The sequence below is a fragment of the Python bivittatus genome, unplaced genomic scaffold (genome assembly GCF_059951505.1).
Source record: "Python bivittatus isolate LINGU-HERP-01145 unplaced genomic scaffold, Pbiv_v1 ctg000700_np1212, whole genome shotgun sequence".
Classification (NCBI taxonomy): Eukaryota; Metazoa; Chordata; class Lepidosauria; order Squamata; family Pythonidae; genus Python; species Python bivittatus.
In genome coordinates, this window is record NW_028277098.1 from 68,042,430 (window position 1) to 68,070,000 (window position 27,571).

A 27,571-nucleotide genomic window follows, 5' to 3' on the forward strand; every position below is an offset into this window, starting at 1 on the left:
CAATATTATTTTTATTTATTTTATTTAGCATATTTAAATATGCTAAACACATGACTCTGGGCAGCATACAACACAACAACAGTTAAAAACTCTATAAAAATCTAAAAGCAAAACTCTATAGCAATCTAAAACCAATCAAAAATAAATAAAATAAACATATAAAGTAAGCATAATAAATAAAACCCAAGAAAGTGGGAGAACAAACATCACTTAATCTCATACAGCCACCTTGCAGGCTCTCCCTGGGATCCCCAAGGCTGGTGAAAAAACCATGTTTTAAGGGGCTTCTAGAAGGTTGACAGAGATGGGGCTAATCTCACCTCAGGGGGAACGATGTTCCGGGGTGGGGGCACAGCAGAAAAATCACACTGCCTGGGTCCCACCAGATGGAGCTCCTTTGGAGATGGGACCCTTCTGCCTGACCTGGTGGGATGGGTTGATATAATCGGGAAGAGGGGTTTCCACAAATAACCTGGTCCCATGCCTTGTAGGGCTTTAAATGTCAAAACAAGCACCTTGAATTGCACCTGGAAGCAAACTGGCAACCAATGCAGCTCATGGAACAGAGGTGTAATGTGTATCCTCCTAGGGGCACACATAACTGACTATGCATCTGCATTCTGCACTGGCTAAAGCTTCAAGGGCAGCCCCATCCGTGCCGGTGACCAGGGCATGAGTGACTGTGAGTAGAGCCTCACAGTCGAGGAAGGGGTGCAACAGGCACACAACACAACACAACAATATTATGTTTTCTTCTCTTACTTTTCAAAGTACTACATACAATTTAGCCACTTTTATAGACTGAAATAACACGTGCTTCCTTTTTTAGACCTGGATACTAAGAAAAGGAAGCACATGTTATTTCAGTCACCCAAATAAGATAAGAAGAGATGGACAATTAGTGAATGTGAATATCTTGTTAACAGGTACAGCTTACAGCACGTGGACTATTTGATTTTTGATTGTGTACAATGAAGTTTAGATTTTTTTCTTTGATCATCTATCCCTAACCTGCTCTTTCAGATGTTCCAATGGTGCATTCATTGCCACTGTAACTGAGTCCATCCACCTTGCTGCTGGTCATTTCTTTGACTCTTTCCTTCCATCTTTCCCAGCATTAGAGCCTCCCCAGAGAGCTAGTTCTTCACATAATGTGTCTGAAGTCAGATTTACTGACTACTGATTTACTTCTCCAGAATCTTAAGGACAGATTCTTTCACCATACAGAATTATTCAGGATTCCGATATTTTGGGAGAGGGAAAAAATCCTCACTATTTATTTTCTTTACTGTGTGCATAATTTTATTTATAAACTTTCTTTATATATCTTTTTTTCTAAGCTAAAACAGTGTAATGGTTTTTCATATCTGCATTTACTTTGAAAAACTGCCAGAGCACTGATAAATGGGGTTCCATATTTCATCTGAAAGAACTGGATTTTTGAAATTTGGTTTATCAAAATCCGATATACATTTTGCTTTCGGTAATGACAATCAGCTTGGTCTAGTGTGCTGGGCTAGGAGCAAGGATACATGAATTCTAGTCCTGCCTTAGGCACAAAAGCCAGCTGGATAACTCAGGCCTTTATTCTCTCTTATCCCTAGGAAGAGGACAGTGTTGCCTAGATAACTGCTTGGACTTGTCCATGTGTTGCCAAGTCTGACCTGAAGCCCCACCCAACCTCCAATTCTAAATACTGGGAGCAAACAAATGCTTTCTGTCAATAATCTCACATAGCTTAAACCATATACTACTTACCAAGCTCATTGAGAGAAACATAAATTAAAACGATCACTGGCATATTGTATAATTAAGGCAGCTTCTTTGAACTTAAGATGTTGCAGAGGTCTAGGCAATACTTAGATGCATCTATGATCTGATTTCATACAAGTCATTCCTAAAGGCTTATGGATATTTGTTTGCTTTCCAGTTGAGGTCCTAGATATTTAGCAAATCTAACATTTATTGGATTTTCATTTGTACAGCAGAAAAGAGCTCCGTGCTCATGAGAGGGATCCAAGTCCAGGAACAGTTCCTGTACAAGAGGCTCAGGACTTGGTATCAGCAATTTTACTACAGTTATATGCACATACTGTATATCAGGAAGCAAATCCCATTGTATTTTATAGGGGTTACTTCTAAGAAAAGATGCTGAAGATCAGTCTCCTAAAGATACTTTCGAGCCTGAGGCAGAATTGAAACTCTATATGCCCAGATAGCAAGAAAAGTCCTTGGCTCAGAGCCAGTGTATATTTCTGCATTAGTATCATTTCCATTTATGTATATTTATTGTTATTTCATGGACATTTTCTACTAATGAACCATCACTTTCATTTCTGCGCTTAATAATCACACAATTACCTATCCTGCAAATATTTAGTAATAACATCCCTGACTATAAATTTGATACACTGCCTCTCTCTCCCTCTGTCTCTAAATTCTTTCATAATTCAGTTTTAATGAAAGTTTTCAGTATGCAAAAGGAACACCGAGTTTAGGCGAAGTAGATAAAGAAGCCACTTGTCAGGGAGTAAATATCCCTGTTCTCCATTCTCCTTAGTTAATGAGATTTAGTATATAATCTGAATAAGTAATCACCCTTTGGATTTGATTGATTATATATGCTGCAAAGGAGTTTAACAGAGTGTATGGTCCTGGGAATTATAGAAAACTATATGAAAACTATTAAAAATACATATGTTTCCCAAAAGGGGGGGCTTTTTCACATGCATATCATAGTGTAAGGCTATAAAAGTTGGGGAGAGGAAATTGCAAGTGTTGGTGGTGTAACAGCAGCACGAATTCACACATTTGACAAAAAGAAACAGTTGTCAATTCATAATATTATTGTGTGGACATAATAGGTATCTAGATATAGTGTAGTATATGAAAGTCAGTGACTGCAGTAGATTTAAATGCTTTTTAATAAAGTGCATGACTAGAAATATTTTCCATGGATTAAATTTCAGATATTGCCTTGAGATGGTAGACTGGAATTCTAGCTTTTTTTCAATTTTACTTAAACTCACAAGCTCTCACTAAAATATAACCTCAAAATATGTAGTCTAATAAAATAATTTCTTAGTACTGGAACACTGGAAATATTAGCAATTAAAAAAAAATGTCCTAGGAGGAAAAGATTTCTCTTTAACAACTAACCTTAACAAAACAACAGAGCTTTAAGCTCCATGCATTTCAAACCAGCAAGCACTGCTTTGTCTTCCATCAGAAGTTAGCATGTAGAAAAGAGTGATTTCTGTAATAAACTTTTTATATCTTTTTATATCTTTTTTCAAATCATAACCATTTACATCAGTCCAATAAGCTTCTCCCATTCTTTTTTTTAAGTCAAGTATATTTTTAAGTGCCAGAATATAAAAGATGAAGTGATCAAGATGTCGGCTTTTTAGAACAAAAATTATCTAGTTAAATTTCTACTTCCAAGTTGTTTCACACAGAATTTTTATCATTAATTGATAAATAAAATCGTTGAATACCTTTATTACATTTGTTTGACATCAATTTTGAATTCTTTATCTCTTTTCTACCCCTTACATCTTTCATTTGACATCAGCTACTCCAACATTTTTATACATAATTTAGCATCTTTTCCCATTAACATCAGTTCCATTATTTGTTTAAATAAGAACCAAACCAAGTCTGCTCGTTAATTTTTCAGACATTAGTTTCACAGAAATTACTTTTTTGTCATAGTGATTATTTTCATTTACACGCATTTCCAGATAGTTAATTATTTATGATTATTTCTTATTAAACTGTTTCAGCTGTTCTTGACTTAACATTTGTAATAAACAACTAATACTGTTTTTAGGGATGGAGATTAGTAATTTCTTAACCACAGCTCTAGCAAATCCAATCAGCTATGCTTTTAGAATTCACAGTTCTTCACATAATGATTTGGAATATGGAGATAAATTGTTTTTTCTCTTTTTCTGATGTAGATAGGTAGTGATTTGAAAAAAAAAATGAACATTTAAGAAAATTATTTCAATACTTCTGGCTTTGCTTGTTTACAGATTTAGAGATATTGAACAAAATGTCAAGGAGGATGTTAATGTAGTTCTATTTTTTTAAAAAAATGAAATAATTCCAGGGAAATTAGTCATTTAATTAACTGTGTCATTCTTGTGAACAGTCCCACAGTTGGAATTATGTCTGCAGCCATATGAAAGTCCAAGCAAAGCACTCCTTTAAAGTGCCTCTGTAAAGTGCCACAGCTCCCTATTTTAGACCAGCTGAGCAGCCATGATGCTTCGCTTCTTGTGGCAAAAGGGGCTACAATGCAGCACATGCATGGAAGCAAAGCTATTTCTATGGAATAAGAAGACTAAGTCAGATCAATCTTGACACTTTGCAGAGGTAGAATAATGCCATACTCTTGGTGAGGCAAAATGCCTTATGTAAAAACAACTACAATCTGCACAGGCCTGGCTTAAATTAGAGAACCAGCCTGTAGTGTCACCTGTATTTTCAAGAAATACATGGAAATTTTAGGTATTCCTGAGAATAAAAACAGTGAGTGAATGAAGTCCCAGGATAGTTATGAAATGTGCCAATTGCCTCTCCCCACAAAGGAAACAGTATGCTGAGGTAACAAGGAGCATTGACTAGTCAGGAGAGTCAATCTCACTAGTTTGACTTCTTATAAATGTCTAATAAATGGGGTAGTCCATGTATCCATGGCAGCCATTTTGTAAGAATGCCCATGACATGCTTTCAACAGTTCAGGTACGCTCCCTCCCTCAAAAAGGTTGCTTACCTTTGCTCCTGAAGGTCCTGGAAAATGTTTTGCCGATGCCCCTGAGATGACAACAATTCCATTTAAGCACATTCTCTTATATTACATTATTAATAGCAAAAAGGAAGCATGAGTCATCAAATGATCGACACTTAAGAAATATGAAGCGTTTCTTTTACTTGAGTTCTCAAAAACCATTCTCAAGCCTCTTTATTTTAGTGATAAGCATATGTCAATTAAATGACAGTAAGGAGAAAAAATCAATTCATCTGAGATATATACATAATATATCAGCTGACTCAAACCTAGCCACGGAAAGGAAGTGGAATGTAATATTGTAAAATATAGCTTTATTAGTTTCAGAGAACTTTGTTACTTGCTGGAATAACAGAAAAGGAAATAAAAGACATAAGGCTCTTGGATTAAATTGCATCTCATCTATAAATCTTTTAGATTATGGTTTCTATGGAAGGCAAATGCACTTCTACATAAAATCCTGGATCCCAAGTTGGTCATCATGTTCAAAAATGATAAATTTTAGACACTGGGATAGAAGGAGAAAAAAGCAAGTAGAACAATGAGAGGAATGGGAATCTACAAAATTATTAAGTTGAAATTGATCTAGGAAATCAGCTTCAGCTGACTTGAATTTGATTTCTATTACTTCCATTGTCATGAGATGTAATTTTTCTGAGTTTTGGATCAATGAAGATTCTAAAAGGAGTGAAGTTGTGAGTAAATCTATATCAGCCTTTCCTATCATGGAATTTCTCCAGATTATTAGGGAATAGGAATTCTGTTGGTTGCAGTCTCAATACATCTGAAAGACAACAAGTCAGGGAAAGCTGATGTACAGGGCAAGCTCATTTGGATATTGCTATCTAAAAGTACTCTTTTGTGGCTTGTATGACATTTTATTCAGGCAGGTTTGCCAGAGTTTATGACAAGAACATGCTACCAATGAACTTTTTCAGATTGGAATGTTTTGATGAGGAACCCTTTTATGGAATCAACATTAGCCAGTGCTAGTGCCTTTAGAATTTTTATACCACTGAATTTATCCATAAATACAGTTAATCTTACCTTTTATTTTAAATACCAGCTAGTGTTTCAGAGTCAGCTGAGCTGTCCAATGACAATTTGTGAATGGGTTTTGTTTTTTTTTTTCAAATATATGTACCCTTTTCTGATACAGTATTTGGCTGCTGAAAATTGTACTTTTTTCTCAGCTCTTACTCAATGCATTTAGCAAAAGTTTTTAAAGTACTGCTAAGCTTTTTGCTCTATTTCCAGGTTGTTCCTTAATTTTTTTTATCCCACACGTACAATATTATATGTCTTTTTACTCCTGAAACATAGGAGTACCATATGCTTTCCTTCCCTGCAGTGCACATAGAACCTGGCACGTGTGAAGTCATTGCTGCCCACAGATGCTGCAATAAGAATAAGATTGAAGAGCGCTCCCAAACAGTGAAATGTTCCTGCTTTCCAGGTCAGGTGGCTGGGACAACACGTGCTGCTCCTTCATGTGTAGATGGTAAGTATACAGGTGTCTGCAGCGTGAATGTTTGGTCATGGATGTAGCTAGATCAAGAGATGGATTCATAACTCTAGAGCCTTTAAGTCTGGAAAGCTGTGCTTGCTAAGAGATTTATATCAAATCTGGTCCTGTAGTTTAAGCAACGTCAGCTATATATTTACTGCAGTAAGTAACAGGGCTGTGCAGTGCTTTTGATTTGAAGGCAGAAGTATGCTTTAGAGCATTGGTTCTCAACGGGGGTGGTACCACCCCCAGGGGGCGGTGGGAGGATGCTGAGGGGTGGTGAACTTGTTTTGGGTGGTAGGGGGGCGGTGGGCATATTTTGGGTGGTAGAGGAGCGATGAGCACGTTTTGGCATTCGAACTTAATTTTAAAACTCCCCAAAAAATTTATTAAGTCGATTAACCGGTTTACACCATTCGTACCAGCAATAAAACGAACTTACGCGACAGCTGCCCTCACGCACTTCTAAGAATGGTGAGACGAATTTGTATTTTAGGTAGGATGACCTTGAAGAACTCGACACTACGATTCTTCTCTGATCCCAACCAGCACAACGCATGGGTCAGCTGTTTTCCCGCGCGATTAATCGCAGCGCGTGCGTCAGCTGTCTTCCCGCGCAATTAATCGCAGTGCATGGGTTGAGCGTCCTTTCAATATGAATGTTTGATTTGACCCATGTTTCTTGAGTTGCTTTTTGTTCGCCTCATTTTTCTTGCATTAGTCATTTTAATTTTAATAAAAGGAATGCAATTACCTTCCAGGGCAAAAGTATCGAGTTAAATCGAACAAATTTGGTGTGTAAGTCTACTGAAAAAAATTACTTAAAATTTTTGCCTCTTATAATTCAGTAACTCCCCCCCCCCAAAGCGTGGTGTTGAAAAAATTTTCGCTCCTTAGGGGGGCGGCAGCTTCAAAAAGGTTGAGAATCACTGCTTTAGAGCATGTGGGAGCAGGCATGGACTTCAACTCTACAACTCTTTAAACCAAATGCAGCTACACAATCCCAAGAAATGACTTGGCTTATTTAAAGGGTTATAGATAGCTGCTATATGAGTGCCTCTGCATGCTCAGAGCATTTTTTTTTTTTTTTGCTTTCAGATTTAAAGCACTGCATAGACTTCACCAGTTATAATCTTCTAATCTTACTAGGATATATCTGGAAGTACAAATTATTACTAACAGTTAATAAAATGATACTGGGAGACTAACTTGGATGGTGTACTTAACTTTGAATACAAATATATATGTAGTTGTGCTCAAAGTGTCAATGAGTCTCTGATGGTCATTCAAAGCAAATAATGGCAACCATGATTAGCCAATTGGTATAATTTTGTATGATAAGGAATGCTGATATTTCTATATCCCAATCCTGGTTTTGAATTTGTACAGCATCACAGTATCTGTTTGGGTAGGCCAAGATTTGGAAAGCACTATAGATAAGTGGTAAGCCAAATGCTTATTCTAAGTGTCATTGGTTCAACTCCTGGAACCTCCAGGTAGGATTAAAAAAGCCTTGCAACCATGTTTTCAGTGTGGGCCACCTTGTAGCAGTTAAGGTGGACCTCTACTTTAGTGTTATTGACCAAGTTGAACACAAATTATAGGAGCTATTGTCCAAAAAACTTGGAGAACACCAGGTTGAAGAAGCAACACTAAGCTAGATGGGCTAGTAGTCTGACTTTTCTCCAAATAAAGGCTAGGATAACTTAGTTAAGACGTTGGGCATAACTGAATGTTTTTCAATTAGTATTTTTGGAACAGAAAAAATGGGTTGTCAGGCACTGCAAAGTCTGCTGTTTTTTACTTATTATTTATTTATTTTGCTGCACAATTTGCCTAATTTCTTTAAGGTTTTCTGCCTTTTTTTTTTTTGAGCTTATAATCAAAATGATGATACTGTTGTACATTCAGGCAGAAACACAGTTTGAAGATGGCTTAGTAAAACTTGGGAAAATAGGTATGCTGCCCAGTAAAATGGACATCTAACATGTTTTGTTAGAATTCCAAACTCATTCATCCTCAAAACAGTTTTATAGTCTGGCAGAATATGACTGGCCCTGTGACTTCAAGACTCAGTTGGGATATGACCTAAGACTAATTTACTGTCCACATATGGGAAAGTTCCTGAAGTTTCTCAACAGGTTCCATCTGTTTTCTTTCTTTTGCAACAACAAACACCTTCATTCAAGCACATATTTTCAACCTCTCTTAGAGAAGCTTCACAGAGTAATTCTGTTATAACCAATAAAATGGTTATAATTTGCAATCTTTCAGGCTGATTGTAGAGCCCTTCTATGATAGTCTGTAATATGTATTACTTAGATATCCAAAATGTGAAATAATTAAGTAAATATCCTAGCTCACATCTAATAGAGTTGTATATTGAAGAGACATACTCTTATTAGTTTCCTATTCTTCCTAGAAATTTGTGGCCACCAACACTTTGCCACTACTGGAAATGAAATCTGATGTGGAATAAAAATATACAAAACAGGCCAGGAGCCCTAGGTCAGTCACATCGCCTTCCTCAATAGTATAGATACAATGGTATGTTATCACTGCTTAGTATTTTTTAAAGGAAATTGGTACAGTAAGTACTGTAGTCAGTTTGTGATTTTAAGTGGCGTCTTCCTCTATCCTGGGCAAAGAAGAATCTGCTTTGCTAAGAGATTTTGGACATAGAATGCCAACATATATTATATGGAAGAGATGAACTATAGAAATAATTTTTAGTAGCTGTTTGTATATGCGTGTGATATTTCAAAATTGTATACTATTGTAGATTTTAAGCTGTGCATTAATTATTTAACTGGTTTTAGCAAAACAGTGGTTCTCCCACTTTTTCTGAAAATTGACTATAGATTTTAATAAGATTTCTTTCTAATAAATAGCTTTTCAATTGAAACCTTAATTATTGCCCAGTTTTGACTTCGGAAGGCAATATTTTATGCACAGTTGCTTCTTATTTTAACTTTGAAAGAGATTTGTTTAAATGGCTACATTTACATTTCCTTTTTTTTTTCTTGTTGGAAGGTCAGTTTAGCTACAATATCTAAGATTCCTTCTCTCTGAAAGTCTACTTAAAAAAAAAGTAGAAAAACTTGTTACTACAAAATAGGCACAGCGCATATGAATGAAAGCATCCAATCTAATCACCTGTGCAAACTGCTAAAAAAAACTCAGCCCATCTATATTTTATTGAACAGTGTCATTCGGGATCTATCTGAAGTGGCTCAAAGCCTCTGCTGGTACATTATTGATTGGCTTGGCAGCTTGGTTGGTGCAAATGGATTTATATGTGATGCCAAGAAACTACTTAAAAAACATAGGATACTATTCCCCTGAAAGACTAGCATTTCCTAGCAGCTTCACAAAAGTGTTTCAGTTTATGTGAACAAAGCATTTCCCTAAAATTACCCATTGAGATTTCACTGAAATCATCGTGCACACATGAGTTTCAAGTTAGACATATAGTTCTTAAAATCATTTTGGCATTCCTTAGCAATTAAAGTGCAAAGAAAAAAGAAAAAGGGAAAAAATGTGGATGCCAGAACTATATAATATAATATAATATAATATAATATAATATAATATAATATAATATAATATAATATAATAATGATATAAATGATGTATCTATTGTCTTCAAGTCATCAAATCACTGTTTGAGCTATTGTAAAGTCATGGGAAATTCAAAACCTTCTAATTGAAAACAGAAGTTCTAGAAATTATATGGAAGGTGAATTTGGGTGGCAGTAGCTTTGTATAGGGCATATGTACAAGCCATAAGCAATATATGCTATTAGGAGAATGACAGGATGGATGAACAGATGCTGGGCTTTGGCAAATTAAATGGCTGCTCCATGCGTGGTGTTTATTCTGTTGCCCTGTGCCCTCTTACAATAACATGTATGTATAAGAGCACTAGTAGAGAAGCAAGAATCTGAGAAGAAAATTGATTGAGGGAGAAATATATATATAGGATTGACCATACTGATAAAGGAGAGCAAAAAGAAAATTAGGATGGGAGAGAAAATGTGATGGGGTTAAAAACCATTCCCGGCCTTCAGCTTTAACAGTGGACATATATTTTGACCTCTATTTCATTATGGAATTGAAGAGGCCAAGTCCAAAAATCACTCACTGTGGGCACAATTAGAAATATTTTATATAATCCCTTCAATATCTTTGCAGGGGCTGGGGTCCTTTTTGTGATCAAAATTCAGTTGTATTTCCAGCATTAAAGGCTGCAAGGTGTTTTTGGAAGATGCTGGGACAGAGGTATAATTTTGACCCTTATTGACAAGAATAATTTCAGGTAAATTTTTCATTTGGAATTTTTGTGCTGATAGGAGTATTAATACTTTAAAATAACTTTTGAAACCATTTGAGTTATTTCAAGAGGAAATTGGACCATCTAAAACTGGAATGCCAACATGTTCAGTTAATGCAAATTTTGATTTAACATTTTAGTCCAGATGCTATAGCAGCATCCCAAACTCTTGTCCTACTATCAACACTGAAATGTGTTTTGGACAATTCTAAATGTGTAGTATCTTTTGCAGACTATTAAAGACGTATTGTTAGGACGGATATTAGTTCTTTGCAAGAACTTTCAAATAAAGTGTTAGAACTCCCTGTATTAAGAAAATCAGTGGTGAAGAGTTCCAATTAAGTATGTTTCTTATGATCTTAAGAAGAGAATAATCCAGCAAAACATCTTTACATCCTTGCTGGACACTTTGCAGAATGTTTTAAAGGGGTTTGCTGTCAATATCATTATGCTGGAAGTTTGAAATGATGGAGGGCAGTAGTGTCCACAGGTGGGGACAAAGGGCACAGAATGATGAAAGCAGTGTTGCAATATGAGCTCCACCCCTTTGTATGTGCATCTTCATATCATGTGCACATAAAAATCATTTTGATGAAAGCAGCAAGATGATGGAAGGGACACTTAGACATATAATATGGATTACTCCACCATTGTCCTGACTTGGCATAATATCCATAAATTGTTAATATGGTTCTGTGAGGAGTAATATGGTTTAAAGATGGAATGTGATTTTGAATTATATATGCCAAATTTGCAATTTAGGAAGAATTATGGTTTTACAGTGCATGGAGAGAGTAACAAAAAAGATAATTATTTTATGATGGAAAAACAATGCTATCCCAGGCACCCCAGAAGGAGGGAGAGAAAGTTAAGATGAGAGGCTGAAGGACTAAATTTCACACTGGGGTTTGAAATATCTAGATGGAACCATAATTCTTTCTGGGTAACCTCTGTGCTGCAAAGTTAGATACAAATGTTACCATCATGAAATTTTACCATCACCATTTTGTTTCATGAAATGACCATTTATCTTAAAATACTTCCATTATTGATGAACTCCCCTAACAAAGCCTACATCTTGAGGAAAGTAGTTCTCCCACCTTATTTGTTATTAAATCAGCTCTAAAGTCAATGCTTGTGTTAAGAAACGGAGGCTAGGCACCTGACAAGATGGTATTCAAAAGAGGAAGAGATGGTGGTGGTGGTGATGTTTTCACAAGGCCAAAACTTACAGGAAAATGAGGAGTCTCAGCCACATTTGAGGAGGAGCCAGAGGCAGAAACAGCTGAAGAAGAGGAGCTGTTACAATTGGAGCTGTGTTCTAATCCTAAAATAAGATGACTGTTAAGGCTCCCAGAATTAAGGCACAGTGAATGGTTGAGAGTAGGTGCTAATGGGATCAGGACCGGCTGGCTTTTTCTTCGGGCAATGGGGGAAGGGGGAAGTAATGGACATGGGGTGGGGGGAGAGACTCTTATTTCTAACTGAGTTTGCTTGCCTTTGGCTATTCAGAGACAGCTAGCTCCGCGACAAAGAATTTATAGCTTTGGGGGCTGTAAACAGGACAGGATTAGAGCACAGCCTTAGTAAAGGATGTTGAATTAAACATGTGAACGTGTTGAGAGTCAGAGAAAAGGGAAGGATGATTGGTACCCAAATTCAAGGGAAGTTAACAAGGTTTAAAACTAAAAGTACAAGAAAGTTTAAAGTCTTTAATATGCATTCATGATAATGCAGAGCAAAGGAATTAATAGTGTCATTTTGCAGGATTAAAAGAAGCATTTTGAGAAGTTCTTAGCTATTTTATCAAATTAAATCTGGTTAGGAGAAGAAAGAAGAAGAAGAGGAGAACAATGGCTGATAGCAATCAAGTTCTTGTATACAAAATACAAAGTATCACTTACTGTTCACCACCGCGTAGGCAATTTGTCTTAGTGATGATAACACTTTTGGACCAGATCTTTTTTGTGCTTATATTCTAGACTGACAAAATTACAGGTACTCTTATAAGTTAGTGATGATTTAGTACCCAGGTGAATATTTGCAAGAAATATTGTCTGGATGTAGTTTAATTTGATCATTGGAAGAAGCACATAATTATACTTAACTTGTTGATAGAAAAAAATAGCCACAATCCTTTACAGACTCTTAGATTTCTGGCTCTGCTGCTCTTTCTGGACAAAAATCAATTATGTAACAAAGATGTTATAATCTCGCTTAAAAAAACACTCTAAATAAAAATGTATATGTTTAAGATAATTTTTTTCACTAGGGACTTTAGACTATCATTCATTGATTTGCCAGTTTATGAGGACAGCCTAAGCAACTGATATTAGAAAACACTGTAAGTCACTAGTGGAGAAATAGCTGTGCAGTAACTGGGTTCCCACTGATTATTAACCCATATTGCCCCGGTATCTGCTCCTTATAGTGGATAAATCCATTTTGATCTCTTCTCCTCCTTAATTCTAGTGTTAAATGGTGGTGCAGCACTACCTTGCATTAGAAATTGTGATTTTTAGGCTCATGCAGTCCTCTCTCCTGAATATACAAGGAAGAGTCATATTTAAACTTATCCAAACTGAGAGGAACACTGGTTACCTTAAGCTATGTTGGATAAAACAAACATGCTTTATGAATCTGACTTGTTAACAAACCATAGTATAAGCTAACCAGAATTCCCCCCTTTCAGACCTAATGAGAGATTCTGGTTAGTTTGAATGAGGTGGTAAAACTGACTGCAGAAGCAGAGAAGGGGGAACAGGCAGCCTGAGACTCACTGTTTTGTGCTCATGAGGGCAGCACACCATGCAACATTGTTTGCTTATTTGTCAGTTTTCTGTATTCTCAGCTTTTGCATTACAGCTGCCTTACCATGGTATAAGAGGGAGCTGACAGGTGGAGTGGAATCAATGTTGGTATGTCAACAAAGGGCAGACTGAGATCCTTCTGCCTGTATCTAGTTTCCCAGGCCTAAAAGCATATGGAGGCAGAAGTCATGAGAAAAGCAGGGAACCTGTGGGTCCAAAAGCCCAGCTAGTTAACCTTTCATAACAGCTTGTTTTTGGTCAGTTGTCATTAACATGTCTTGGCCCTTTGAAGCTGTCCCAAACCAGCAAAATACTTATGCAAAAAAAAAAAAAAACCTCTCCTAACCAATTCTGTTAGCTATATGCTTCCTGCCAACATCTATCAGTCCTTATCTATCCTTTAGTAATGGAACATGGCCCCTAGCTTTGGGGAATATGATTGGCAATCGTTCCAATTTTGATCTTTTTTTTTTTTAACCGTAGGCTTGGTTATGGGCCCTGCTTTCATACTATTCTAGTGTCACCCTGTATGATCATATGATTAACAGTATTGATTTCTGTAGAAAACACAACTAATAAAGATATATTTTAAGACTTTCTTCTTGGATTCCTGCTCCAATCAGCATTGCTTCTTTTGAGTGGAGCTATGATACTCCCTTAAAAGCACTTCCCACTCTATCTTTCCTTCATGTGGTCCTTCCTAAAGATTTAGGGCATAGCCAGACAACTGTGTGATAGTGCAATCCACTATTCTTTCAGCTGGCAGAATAGTATGTTGGCATCAAAATTGCTGCCCCAATAACCAAGCCCAATTTACTTTAGTAATGAGGCCAGTGAGTGGTACGGTTCTTATTGTATTACTGTGGGACAAATTAAGGAAAGTGATTAATGGATGCCCCCAGCTTCATTTCTCCTCCACTAAGTATCACCTGCTAGTAGGAAAACCACAAATTTCTCTCCTTAACATGTGCTGGGGCAGGGTTAGATGAATGTTGGTAAGTGCTTTGGATGATGGGTTAAACTGCTTGACTTAACAGGTGGCAGGCAGAAAGGTGCTCTGCACATATAACACATCAGTTACCATACTTCTGAACACAGTGTTCTTTTGAAATAATGCTAAGCCTTATCTAAAAATAGCCTGGCTGATGGGTCACAGAATCTGAGGAGGGTGCAATGAAGTATAAGAGAGTTCTCCAAGTGCTTTTGCTTGGCACATCCCCTCTTCCATGCTGTGATCTGGGTTTGATCTGATTTCTAAGGTGGCTTGCCCATATCTCAGAAGGGGCTGGGAAGAGGGAAGCTGCTGGAACTTCCTGTCTCTCCCCTACTCCAAGGCAACTGCAGTAGTGCAAAACAAGTGAAAAAACTATAATTACATCGATCTGTTCAGAATACAAATCAGCCTTCTTCCCAGGATACAAATCAGCAGCAAAGGAAAGAGTTCTAATCCAGTTTCTTAAACACAAGTCTAGCAATGTTTTAAAAGAGTGTTAAACCCATCTATGTAAGGAAACTGCGTAAGCTATATGTAGAAGCTTTGTTTTACAGATGTTTTCCATTTTTAAATAAGTATTTTGTCCCACTATAATTGTGGTTCTCCATTTCTGGATTCTCAATTTAGTTGTAGAAAAAGAGCGGGAATTCCCAATATCATTTCTGGGGCTCAATTTTTTCTCCTTGCCCATCCCCAGCTATTCTAGCTATTCTGTCCCTAATTTCTACATGCTTCTACATTGCCTTCCTGAATGGAAAGACGATGGTAACCCAACCCAGTGTCAGAGCAGTATGTATTTACACAATGAATTAATGAAACAATTCCAGGAAATGAAATGTAAAAATTAAGGAACTTTGAGTGATGGAGATGGGTATGCATGGCTCTGTGTGTGTGTGTGTGTGTGTGTGTGTGTGTGTGTGTGTAGGCAGGTTTACACCTGAGGTTTCTTAGCATTGGAGGGTGGAAACGGATAGGAACGAAGCCAGAAATACTCATGCAGTAGACAGTAGTGCTGTTTATTGCTATATAAGCTTAATGCAAAGTGTATTTACAGGACATTCAATGTATTGTCGAAGGCTTTCACGGCTGGAATACGATGGCTGGTGTGGGTCTTCCGGGCTGTGTGGCCATGTTCTGGAAGTTTTGTTTCCTAATGTTTCGCCGGCCTGGAAGACCCACACCAGCCATTGTATTTACAAGACTTTTAGTGAATAAACCAATTCTGAAATTATCTAAAATAAACCAAGCAGAAGTCCATCTACATAAGGAACCAATCAGCAGCCTGTTACAGACCAATCAGGAACTGGTACTTTTAGAATTTCTTCAGAATGGACCGATTGGAAAAGGAACCAAAACAGGAACCAGCTTTCCTGGACACCTGTGACATGGACCAATCAGAAACTAGCTTGCCAGGGTCAAATACAACAGCCAGTCAGCCCATTTTAGTTGCCTGTGAGCTGCCGAGAGGTATATCACAAAGCAGCTCACTCTGCCTCTGAAGATACCAGCCATAGCTGTTGGTGAAACATCAGAACAAAAGAAAACTAGTCCATGGCCATTCAGCTTGAAAGTTCACCATTGCTTCAGTTTTAAGGAGTTTACCCTTAAAGGGTTAAACCCCCTTTTTTATCTGCAGCTGGTTACATGCCCATACTCTGTACCTGACAGACCATTGCAGAGAAAAAATGTTGACAGCTGCACATAACATTTCAGGGCAATTCAACTTTCCATAGGGACCCATTCTGAAAAGTTTGCTTGAGGTCCTGAGATTTCTGTTTATGCCCTTATGTGTATGTGTGGTGAAATCCACGCAGTTATACTACACCTGGCTCTAGATTTTGAATATATGTTTGTTCTATGTACATAAACGTGCACATAATTAGTTGTAATTCTGCATGGCAATGGTTTTTGTTTTTGTTTTCATGAGGGAGGAGAAAGGCAGAATTATGTCCAAAATGAAATAAATGACAATTTACAACTGGGCCTCCCAAGTTTCAACACAACATTCTGGCTATCACTTTCAAAGGTATTGAATGAGGTATTACTTGCTTGCAACATGCCCCCAAGGACATGCATACGTTAGCTGTCACCAAGTTTTGTTCAGTGCTACACCAAAACTGAAAATATGAAAGGAGAAATACCTTCTAGAAAGATAGCAAGAAAGTAAGCTAGAATTAGTGGATGGCATTGAAAGATCAGTATTTATGACAAGGATGGTGGCAAGGCAAGATTAGTGGGAAGAAACACTGGATTTTCTAGAGAAACTAGAAAGCTTCCTTTTAAAATAATATAGAACTAACAAATGAAAAGAAACTATAAGAGGCTAGGAGTTTGAGTGCTTGAGGTGCTGGCTTTGCTGTTTTGACACTTTCTAGATGTAAATATCTATTTTTCTATCTATGAATTTAAAAAGTTTGTAAGGTGGATGGCTTTGACTGAGAAAGGTGTAAGTTCCATACTATCATTTTTTGGCTGTTCAACTTCTCAGCCTTCCAGAGCTACTGTTGTTGTTTTAATTAAAATTGCCAAGAGACTGTTCTATTCATTTGCAGTGTAATTTTTTTGTTTAGTTTTCAGACATCAGATAAAACTTTCTTTTTTTCCTAGTATGTATTATATAGGTTACTATTTTCATTATTTGCAATGTGCTTATAATAGAAAGTTGTGATTAATTTCAGTGGTAATTGTTTTTTAAGATGTGTTCATGTGTTTCTACAAAGCACCTTTGTTTTATTGCTTAACCTTTTTTTCATCTGCTTATAAAAAGTAACCATATAGCTTTTTAGTTTTAAGGATTGCAGAATAGGATATAATTGAGTGATAAGAATGCTGACTCTGGGTGCAGGAAGTCCCAAACTGGTCCCCACCAACTTCACAGAATTGGAATGGTCCATTTTGGCTATCAAGTCCCATCCTCAGCTCTATACAAAATGCTAAGTTGAAATATCCTTGACAAATGGCTATCTTGCCTCTGCTTGCTGAATAATTGGAGCAACCACATGAAATAATTTTGGATTACTGTAGTTTGATCAGCAGCTGAACTTTGCATAAGAGTTTTGTTCAAGGGTGTGCGTATGTATATATTTATGAAACTGTGAAAATGTCTCAAGAATTAGAATGCCGTTCCTTGTAATTACATTATTTTCTTATTTTTAACGTAATTTCTTCCTTCCATAGCTCTGCTTTGTGGTAAACTTTGGATGGTATGAATTTTTCTCTCAGTCCCTATTTCAAAATAATAAACAAATAAATAAACCTGGATGTATCAATGCAAGTATTTCTTATGAAAATATAAGCAGGATAAATAGAAGATTTCTAATTCTCTCCTGTTTTAGAGCAAGCCCCTGATCATCCTAGTACTGTGTACACTATGTCACCACCTACCAGTGTATTTTGTGAAAGTGCTTGTGAGATAGAGCAGTGTTCACTAACTCATTTGTAATGATAATACAACTGCTAGCCACACTTCATGGAGGCCATTATACAGTCTTAAAAATAAAAAGCAATATGCATCTACAACTTTATACGCTGTGCTTTTGGAAATGTGGTCAAATAGAGTTTCCAGCCACACATTAATACTATTCCATGGTCATTAGAAGGGCTTGGCCAGCAGGCACAGTAGGAATTAATAGGATCTGCTTTATTTCTCTTTTAGTTTCTATGAACCAGGGTTAAGCAACATGATATATTCCAAGGGTTTTAGATTACAACTTCCATAATCTCTTGCTTTGACAAGCTAGCTGGGGCTGATTGGGTTTGAAGTCCAAAATAGATGGAAGCATCAGGTTGCCTACAGTATCTCTGGTTTACACACACTGCATATTCACTTGCATTTAATAATAGGATGTTGATTTGAATGTCCATCTGTAACCCATCTGGAGCTGAAATCAAGTCTGAGAATGTGCTGAGTGCTTCTTGCAACACATTGTGGGATGTATCTTTACTTTGGGATCTGTGGAGTTCAGTAAAAGTATACATTTAAGTTAAGAAAAATTACAGCAACAATCTGTTGCTGATGTTTTTAACAATATGACTTTTGTTTTCTCATAGCTTCAATAGTGCTTCAGAAGTGGTGGTGCCAAATGCAGCCATGTCTAGAAGGAGAGGAGTGTAAAGTACTACCAGATTTGTCTGGATGGAGTTGCAGTACTGGAAACAAAGTAAAGACAACTAAGGTAGGTTTTAACTGAAGTAATGTAACCTCAGTGAGTGAGTGCTCAGACTTACATGTTTTGGTCAAACTGTACACTATTCTTATAATGTTTAAAAATCTAATTACTAGATGGGCTGCTGAATGAGAATTGCAGTGATCTGTTTATTGTTTAGTACATATGGGCTAAGAACACCAAACAGTACTCCTATGGGATGGCTCAGAGACTCCAGTATACCTCTCAGCCATTGTCCAGGCCAACTGTCCTATGGATCTTAGTAAAAATAGGTTACAAACTCATGTTGAGGGAAAGAAAGGAAACACAGTGGGGAAGCAATATAAGCAAAGGATAAGGTTTTTTTATGGGTTGATTGTCCCATGGGCACTATCAAAGTGCCCTTGTTCTTGAGCTTATTTTTTATTGGCAAGCAGCTACTATTGTGCCTGGCTATGAAGGATTGCTGTGGTCAGTACAGTGGCAGGAGGTATAATAGAAAACAATGTAAGAAGCCACATGACAGGCAAGCAATGAAACTCCATAGCTGATGAGATGATTATATGGAAAAAGGACATAATACAGTAGTCACTTCCTGTTTTCCATGCCACCTATCTTTCATATACATACTACCATTTCTATAGCTATTTAATTAATAATAATAGATTAATCGATTTTTTTATCCCACCTTTATTGTTTTTATAAATAACTCAAGGCAACGAACATATCTAACACTCCTTCCTCCTCTTATTTTGCCCACAACAAGAACCCTGTGAGGTGAGTTGAGCTGAGAGAGAGTGACTGGCCCAAAGTCACCCTTTAAACCTGTTTAGCTTGATATTCAACTATTTTATGAAGAGGTTAACCTTGAGTATTCCTTTAATATTTTGATGTATTCTGAGTAGTACATTTTAATATAATCCTGTGGCTACTTGCACAGATTTAACATTTCTTTTTCCATCGAAAGGTGCACAACAAGGGAAACAGCAAAGTTGTTGGCAAAATTGGAAGAAAGATACATTTAAACAACAACAACAACAAATCTTACCAAACATTTCCCAAGTTTGGTCAATTCAAGAAAGCTTAAATATGTTTTCCTTAATAATGGAAAATATTTTTATCTGTTGAAAATTACTTGGTTCAGACATTTTTCCCATCTATCCTCCTATTATTCAAGAGCAGGGTGACAAAATCAGAAGTGACAAGTATAGTGCTGTTAATAAAATATCAGTTGTCTAGTTAAAAGAAGTTGATAGGAATTGATTTGCAATTCTAATGGTTATTTAGGAGGAGCGTCTCTGACTAGAGCACATTAAGTTCACTCAGTATTCCAGCGAAGATCCTAGATGGTTGCTGCATCCGTAAGATTTCTGCCCAGCAGCAGGGTTCCTATTCTTTTCCTTTCAATCCAGCCAAACAGTTTTCATCCTGTCACAGCTCCTCCTGTTGGAGCAATCATCTGTGACAGAGAACTACATGATTATTATTTTCATGGCTTGCTGAATACTCTGAAGAACAAGGTATAATTAAAATTTTATCAAACTCATTAGTAATTACATGTATGTCATGGTTAATCAGTTGCATAATTTTGTAATCATTGTTCATACTGTGGAGTGTAATTATTCTTCAGGCTTTGCCTGCTTCGTGCTTCCATCTCCTTTCCACACAAACATCTCCAAAGAATTACTCTGTGAAATGGCAGGGTTTTTTCCTTCCTTATCTTTTGCTCAGACAATAACATATACACCCTGAAATGCTTTTTAAAAATTGGGTATCAGAATAGATTCCATTGGCTCAAATAACCCTGATGAGTAAAACTACCATCTTCCCTCTATCAACCTTACTGTATCTCTTACCCTTTTTATTTTGATTTTTGATTTTGATTTTTTTTATTGTCACTGTGGTATTTGTGTTCTCTTGGGTTCTGGAGGTGCTACCTTGGGAATAACAATTTTATCCTATAGTCATCATTGCCAAGCCTCTTCCCCACACAGAAAGGAAATTGCACTTCTTCAAGGCACTTTCCTGAAGTGTTTTGAATGAAACAGTTTAATCAATTCTAAACATTCTAACACTTTTCTAATGTTCTGATCAACTTTCAACTAGATGAAAAGATTTATTATATTTTATTTTAATGCCTTTGGAGCATCTCAGCACAACAGGTGAAAACTAGCAGGTGGTTTCCTCCGTTTTGAAGCGGGAAACATAAAAAACTGTTGTGTATTTCCAAATTCCCTCCAAGACCCCAAGAAAAAAGAAGAGGAAATTTTAGCCCTGGTTCCACCCACTTTGCATCATCAGCTTATCCATCATGGCCTCCTCTTCTCTAAAAAGATATATATGCGTGCAGACTCATCCACCAAAAGATTCACTCTGCCTCTAGAGCATAGGGTTAGTCACAACCCCTGGAAACAACGGAACACAGCCCAGTCTTTATTAACTGGGGCGTCCCATTCATAGCTGGAAGAGATGATTGGGCTTTGGAGCATGTGCTTTCAAAGAAATTGCTGAAGTGAAGGAACAATAGAGAGCCTGATACTCCCCTAGGGAGATAAGGAAGTGCCAAGTAATGTGGAGCCCGAGGAAGACAGACAAGAATGCACCTAGGCTTGGATGCAAAAAACAGGGGTACCTCTGTTCATTTGGACTAACTGACGTGCTGAGCATCCTCACCTACCCATGGGGAACTGTTTCCTCTTTTTAAAACAGCCACAACTTCACTGCATTACGCTGGGATGTGTGAGCAGTATGGAAAATAAACATCCCCTTCTTTCCTGAACATAGGTGGATTCTCAGAATATTCAAGAGCACCACTTCCATCTAGAAAACACATTCCTTCTCCCTCGCTCACATCAATAGTATGTGCCTTCACAGCTTTCAGAGAGCTATATTTATTTTATAATTTGTCTTTCTCTATCTGATCATCCAGTTTCTGCATTAAAGCAAATTGACTCCTGTTAGTTCTGTCTTTGAAGTATGAGATAAAACTGCTATACTGTTACTTGCTGGACATTTAAATAATATGCATATAATCCCTTGTTAACTATGGGTCTCTGCTGTGTACACATGGACAGTTTTTTCCCCCCTCTGATGCTCTTAGTTTGATCTCTGCCATTTTGGAGTAAATTTGCTAAATTGTTCCTGCTGAATATATTTCTTGTTTGGCATGTACATATGGCCAGGGAGATAATTTAAATAGGAATATTTAAAATGCATCCACAGTTCTCATGGCTGTCTTGACACAAATCTCCAGGCCTCCAGTGAAATCAATAAAAAAGGACTTTGTATTGGGTAAATGGGGTATGGAACATCTGAAGACACTATAGCCATCCACACACATTATAACCTGACATAGTTCTCAGGCTTCATGGATATAAACTTGTCAGTTTGCTTCAAAGAGGATGGGTGAGACTGGAGTCAAGTAATAGGTATCCAAAAACGTTTTGTATAGTAGGTTAAAATTTAAAACAGTCGAGCTTTACAGGTGGTCCTAATTTAACAATCACTCATTCAGTGACCATTCAAACTTGCAACGGTGCTGAACAAGTGGTAGTTACAACCAGTCCTTGAAGTTCCGGCCATTGCAGCTTCCCTGCAGTCACGTGATCACAATTTGCAATGTTCCCTGCTGGCTTCCCACAAACAAAGTCAGTGGGGAAGCCAGCAGGAAGTCGGAAGTTTCAGTCATGTGAGGTCTTCGCTTAATGACCTGCATGGTCCTCACTTAACGATGGTAACCAGTGACTGCTGGAACTGCTGTTGCTAAGTGGTGCATTCATGTGACATTGCGCTTTACACTGCATCGCTTAGTGATGGAAATTCCGGTCCCAATAACTGTCATTAATGAGGACTACCTGTACTCATTTTTAGTGTTGTATGAAAAGATGAGGGACATAGCAGCTGAATGAAACTTAGGGTGGCTCAATCACACTGAATATGCTTTGTTGAATTGGTGCTTTCAAGATGCATATGTTGGCTGTTCCTCATGCCATCCACAGATACCAATACCCAATGATAAGATGTCCAGTAGTGCTCATTCTAGCATCTTGGCATTGGTTTCTATGCTTTCTGAAAAACTGGAACAAATGTTTACCTCAGCTTTACCACCTGGTACAGAGTGGATAGCTTCTTAAAATTCTGGTGGCTGTTTAACTTCTCCAGCACTAATTTCTAGTTGAAAGTAGAAGCACGGTTTCATGGCATCCTCATTCCACGAAGTGTTTGAAAGAGGAGCACTCATCTGATTGGATGAGCAGCAAATGCTAAAATACATTTGGCCCGTTTTTAAATCACAGTGGAGTCACTGATATATTTGCTTCAAGGTAGCAAGATACCCGCATATTTCTGGCTTCTACTTTGCTGTCTCATCCAAAGCTCTAGCTGGTAAGGACTCTCCTTCCTTATTCACATTCCCAGTTGAGCAACCTGTGTTGTCCCCTACACTAAAAGTACTGGCAGCTGTGCGTTTCTCAGTAACAGCAAGGGTCATAGCTCATGGAGTTAACTCAGTCCCAGGACTACTCTTCTGCTTTCTTACCAGACTCCTTGCCTTAGTGATAGAAAAGTTGTTTTTTTCCCAAATGCAAGTGACCAGGCTGGCCAAGCTAGATCAGGCAACCACTTGAGTAAGAGAGGCAGAACAGGATAACAGTAGACAGTGCTTCCCTTCCTCCCTCTCTTTAGTTTCCCTAGGCAGTATAGCTGGTTTTGACCACAGCTTCTTTGCATTGGGAGATGGAAGAAGTAGGAATTGCTGGAGCCTCAGGAGTCTGAGTTTTAGGAGAGATTTTCTTTTCTTGGAGTCACTGCTTCCTTAATTGTAGAAGTCTGATGATAACAAGTGGCTTGGTCACCAATCCAGAAGGGGGGCTTGGCTTGTGGGGGGCATATGCCCTGTTGCCTCTCTGAAGCTTCCACCCATGCCAGACTTAACATTAAGGCACATTGATATGGACTAATTATTGTAATAATTGGACATGTGGAATCACAGAGATGGAAACACTGGATTCCACCTAATTCATTAGCATCATGCCAAGCAGACCTTCTTTTCCCAGGACTTTTCCTCCTCATTTCTCTTGTGAAATGCATATACATTTCTTTTAAAATATTTTGAGAGGTTTGCATGCCCCTGGTTTTCTTTTCAGACTGAAAAATGTTAATGTACCTATGCTAGAGGAATTTTAAATTTTTAAAAAATGCCTTCCACTTTAACTGCTAAAAAGGTCACTTAACATAATCTTAAAATTGGAAGCCTGGAAATGCTTGAGGGCATTAAATTATAAGAAATGTTAATATTTAAGCATTTTGGAATAGATTTCCCTGCCCCCATATAAATCTCATACGTGCTCTTTTGCAATATATCTTTCCTTTCCTTTCCTTTCCTTTCCTTTCCTTTCCTTTCCTTTCCTTTCCTTTCCTTTCCTTTCCTTTCCTTTCCTTTCCTTTCCTTTCCTTTTTTTTTTCTTTTTTGGGTTGAGGCTCTTGATTCATGGGATTGTGATTGGCAGTTTTAAACCTGATTGAGTTGCCTTTCATTGCTTCTCTTTGTGACTGTGCATGTAATTAAAGACATTCCTTGTGTGCATAAGACAGCAGCCACCACTAAACTAGGCTGTTTATGCAAACTGCAGTATTTGCCTACAGTTGGAAGATGATAGGGATGGGTTCACACAACATGCGAAGCCAGGATTTGCTTAATAGTTACAGAGAAATAAACCATAATTGGCTGGCTCATGCAACTCACTAATCATGTAGTAAGCTACAATGGACTGGGGTTAAAATACCTTAAATCAGAAACAACAAGCCACATTATCACTTGGTATATTATATAAACATGTATATAATGTAAGGGAACAGATTAACATGGCTTTAACATGGCTACTCATCTGATTCACATCAACCTTTGGTCTTAGACTAGTAACAATTGTTGACTTAAAGCTATTTTTCCATCTTAATCTTGCCCTGGAATATTGTGTCATCTTTTTTCAGTTTTGTTTCCAGAGCACTGATTTATATTTGAGCTATGTAGCTCTTCAGATTGGACAGAGGAAACATGCTTCTGACCACTCAGGGGCACTCATATGGAGTGTGGCTCTTTCTCCAGGATGGTGCAGCTGCACTGTGTAGCTACAGCACAATTCTAGGCAGAGATGCATTCGGTTTACGAAAGTGCTGACAGATGCTATACGTATGTTCGAACGTACCCTTTTCACTTTGAATTCAAAGTGATGCACAGCCCTAATTCATTAACAGACTGAACCTTAGTATTATGTAATTTTTATTTGGCAAAAAGTATAGTTATATGGGGATACAAATCCACACAAAGATTTTGGGGTGGCAGAGGTCTCTTTGATACGTTCTGTTCTGTTCACAGGTCACACGATAGATCTTGGAAGATCCAGTCTTATCAGGTATCATCTTCATTGACATGGCCAGCGTTCCAAGAAATAGCACAATATGGCTTTTGTTCAGGTGCAAGATACTTCTTGTATGCTCTGCAGAGTTGGAAATACGAGGACTTCCTTGGTACAGGATATAATGCATTTGAGGTATAGGATGGCTATTTTTTATGGGCACTTTACTAATCTTCCTCAAGTACATCTGCCTAGGGGATGGTGCTGCAGTCTGCTTCCTTTTGCAAAAACGATACCAAGGATTAAAGAACAGGGTTGGTATCCCTGTCTCGGCAGATATCTTGGAAATTTTTCCTTGTTTTTGAAAATAAAATATTGCATCAGCTACTGATTAAGTAAGTGCAGCCTCAAAGGTATTTAACCATCAATTGTTATGAATTCTACAATTCTGGGTCTTGAATGCAGTTACAACAACTCCCTTCTGTTCCATAATTTTTATTCCATATCATGGATATACCTGTGAGGAGGAAAAAGAAAAAAAAAGCATTTCTTCCCTTTCTGTTCAGTTAACTATTCTCCAATAGTTAACTGCGTAAGTCTGTTGATGGCCCCAAAGGGGGGGGGAAACAGCTTTCCTTTCTTTTAGCTGTCCTGTGTCTCTAAGCTAGCTGTGTTGATTGATAAAAGAATTGGGGAGTTGAATGGATGATGTAATGACAATTCAGCATAAAATTAGGATATTTACAGATTATTTCCAGTCAATGTTTTGTTGGTTACATAGATAACAAGGTTTGAGAATCTGGGCCTAAGAAACCATACTCTGATCTTTCAAAAAAAGTTAATGCAGTTGTTCCAATATTTATCCAGATAGTAGATCAGATTCTTTGCCTAGGTTATGGGAAAACCTATAGTAGAGACACAGTTTCAAAATCTTGATGAAAAAAGTATTTTCTATTTGATTTCCAGAAAAGATATTCTCCCTGGTCATTCCCTCACCCAGTTCAGCAATTACTTTAATCAGGCTTATTATAGTTTTAAGTCTTTGATACCTTTAAAGTTATAAGGATATTTGTTGGGGAAATTCTATTAAAAGTCTGAGAATGAGGAAAGTATTATCTTTCGCTTTGCTGTGTTGTGCTTGGTTGAATTTAAATTTTATTTGGAGACTTGAGTTAGTTTAATTACCCATTTAGTATTAAATAAATGCTTGTAACTGACAACTGTAATGAGTACAAATCCCTCTCAGGGGCAAATTATTGTTTTTAATAATCTATTCTTTAAAAAAAATAATGCTAAACTCCCTATATGTATTAGGGGATGAAGGAGCCTCCACTTGACTTTGGCTAGTTAATACAAGGTTTTGGAGAGAATTTTTTTAAGGCTGCTAGAGGAAACCAACAGACATAGAACAGCATTATCTCTGGCAAAATTGATGTCATATTTTGATAATCTGGCTTCCCAGTGGAAAACTATATTTAGGGCCTACATAACATTTCATGGTAAATGGGAACATTAGTTATGAGGGTGGAGACAGGTTTCCTTTAACATAACTCATTATTAATCTTTCCTAGTTAACTATTGAAATCCACTCCCAGTTTATGAGCATCTGTAAAAATGTTCCATATCTGTATCCTATTATGGCTACCTTGATTCCTGAAGTTCTGTTGATATAATCTAGGAATGAGGCTGAGAGTATATAAATTGCAAAGTAATATCCAAAGTCAATATCTAATTCCAACTAATTTAGATGGATTGGAGTATCCAGGAAGAATGTAGTGGGCAAGCAGATGCACCTTCCAAACTTTGCCTTGCCCTGTCCTGTTTTGGAGTGGCCTGGCCTCCATGCTGTGACTGTACGACCTGCTGACTTTGTTATCTCAACGTTTTTGTAACAGACTATGTTTTACTTGCTTCAGATGCTATGTAAATACCAGACTGTGAAATATTAAAGTTCGTTTTAATCTCTGCAAGGCTTGTTTTTTATTATTTCCAACCCAATGGAAAATTAGACAGAAATTGTGTAAGGCAGGTCTGGATTCAATCTCTGTCTGCCTGTCTGTCCATCACTGGGAAACTAAAAAGAATGGGCCCAAATCTGAAGCACGAGAGAAGCTGGCAAGAAAAAGATCAAGTTAAAAAATAGGCTTCATCAGGCAGGGGGCTGAGAAGGAAAAAACTCCTAGAAAAATATCTCCCAGCATATCCCTATAGGATATGGGATTGGAGTATTGTCAACTGCTCCACTGTAAGCACCTTTCCCTGTTCCCCATCACATCCGCCAGCGCAGAATATATGCAGTCTTCTTCATGTTTCCCAGTGCATTCTTACACACAAGACCCACAGAGGCCACACATATATGTCTGCCTTGATTAGACCCTTCTAATCTCTCTTTTGCTGTCTCTCACATAGAGATAATGTATGCACTACTCTGATTAGACACAAACACACATACACAGACAACACATAATGCTTCATCCCTGATTAGGCCTTTACAGGCATACACACACACACACACAGACAAAAGCACAATACTTGGTTACACAAAGAAAATACAGATGCCCCATATGGCTACTGTTGATAAAGGGGTTGTAAGGATTCAAGAAATTATGTTCTGCAGGCTTTCCCTACCTTGTT

General features: G+C 37.5%; 1 protein-coding gene across 1 annotated transcript in view; it reads left to right on the plus strand.

The window, feature by feature from the left end:
* Window positions 1-26,901, plus strand: part of TAFA3 (TAFA chemokine like family member 3) — a 108,774-nt gene extending 81,873 nt beyond the window's left edge. Inside the window, exons 4-6 of the mRNA XM_007422687.3 lie at window positions 6,147-6,296; window positions 18,490-18,614; window positions 24,958-26,901. Of these exons, the coding sequence (XP_007422749.1) occupies window positions 6,147-6,296; window positions 18,490-18,614; window positions 24,958-24,969 (287 nt within the window). The 3' untranslated portion in view covers window positions 24,970-26,901. The remainder of the gene's footprint in view (window positions 1-6,146; window positions 6,297-18,489; window positions 18,615-24,957) is intronic.
* The last annotated feature ends 670 nt before the right edge of the window (window positions 26,902-27,571 follow it).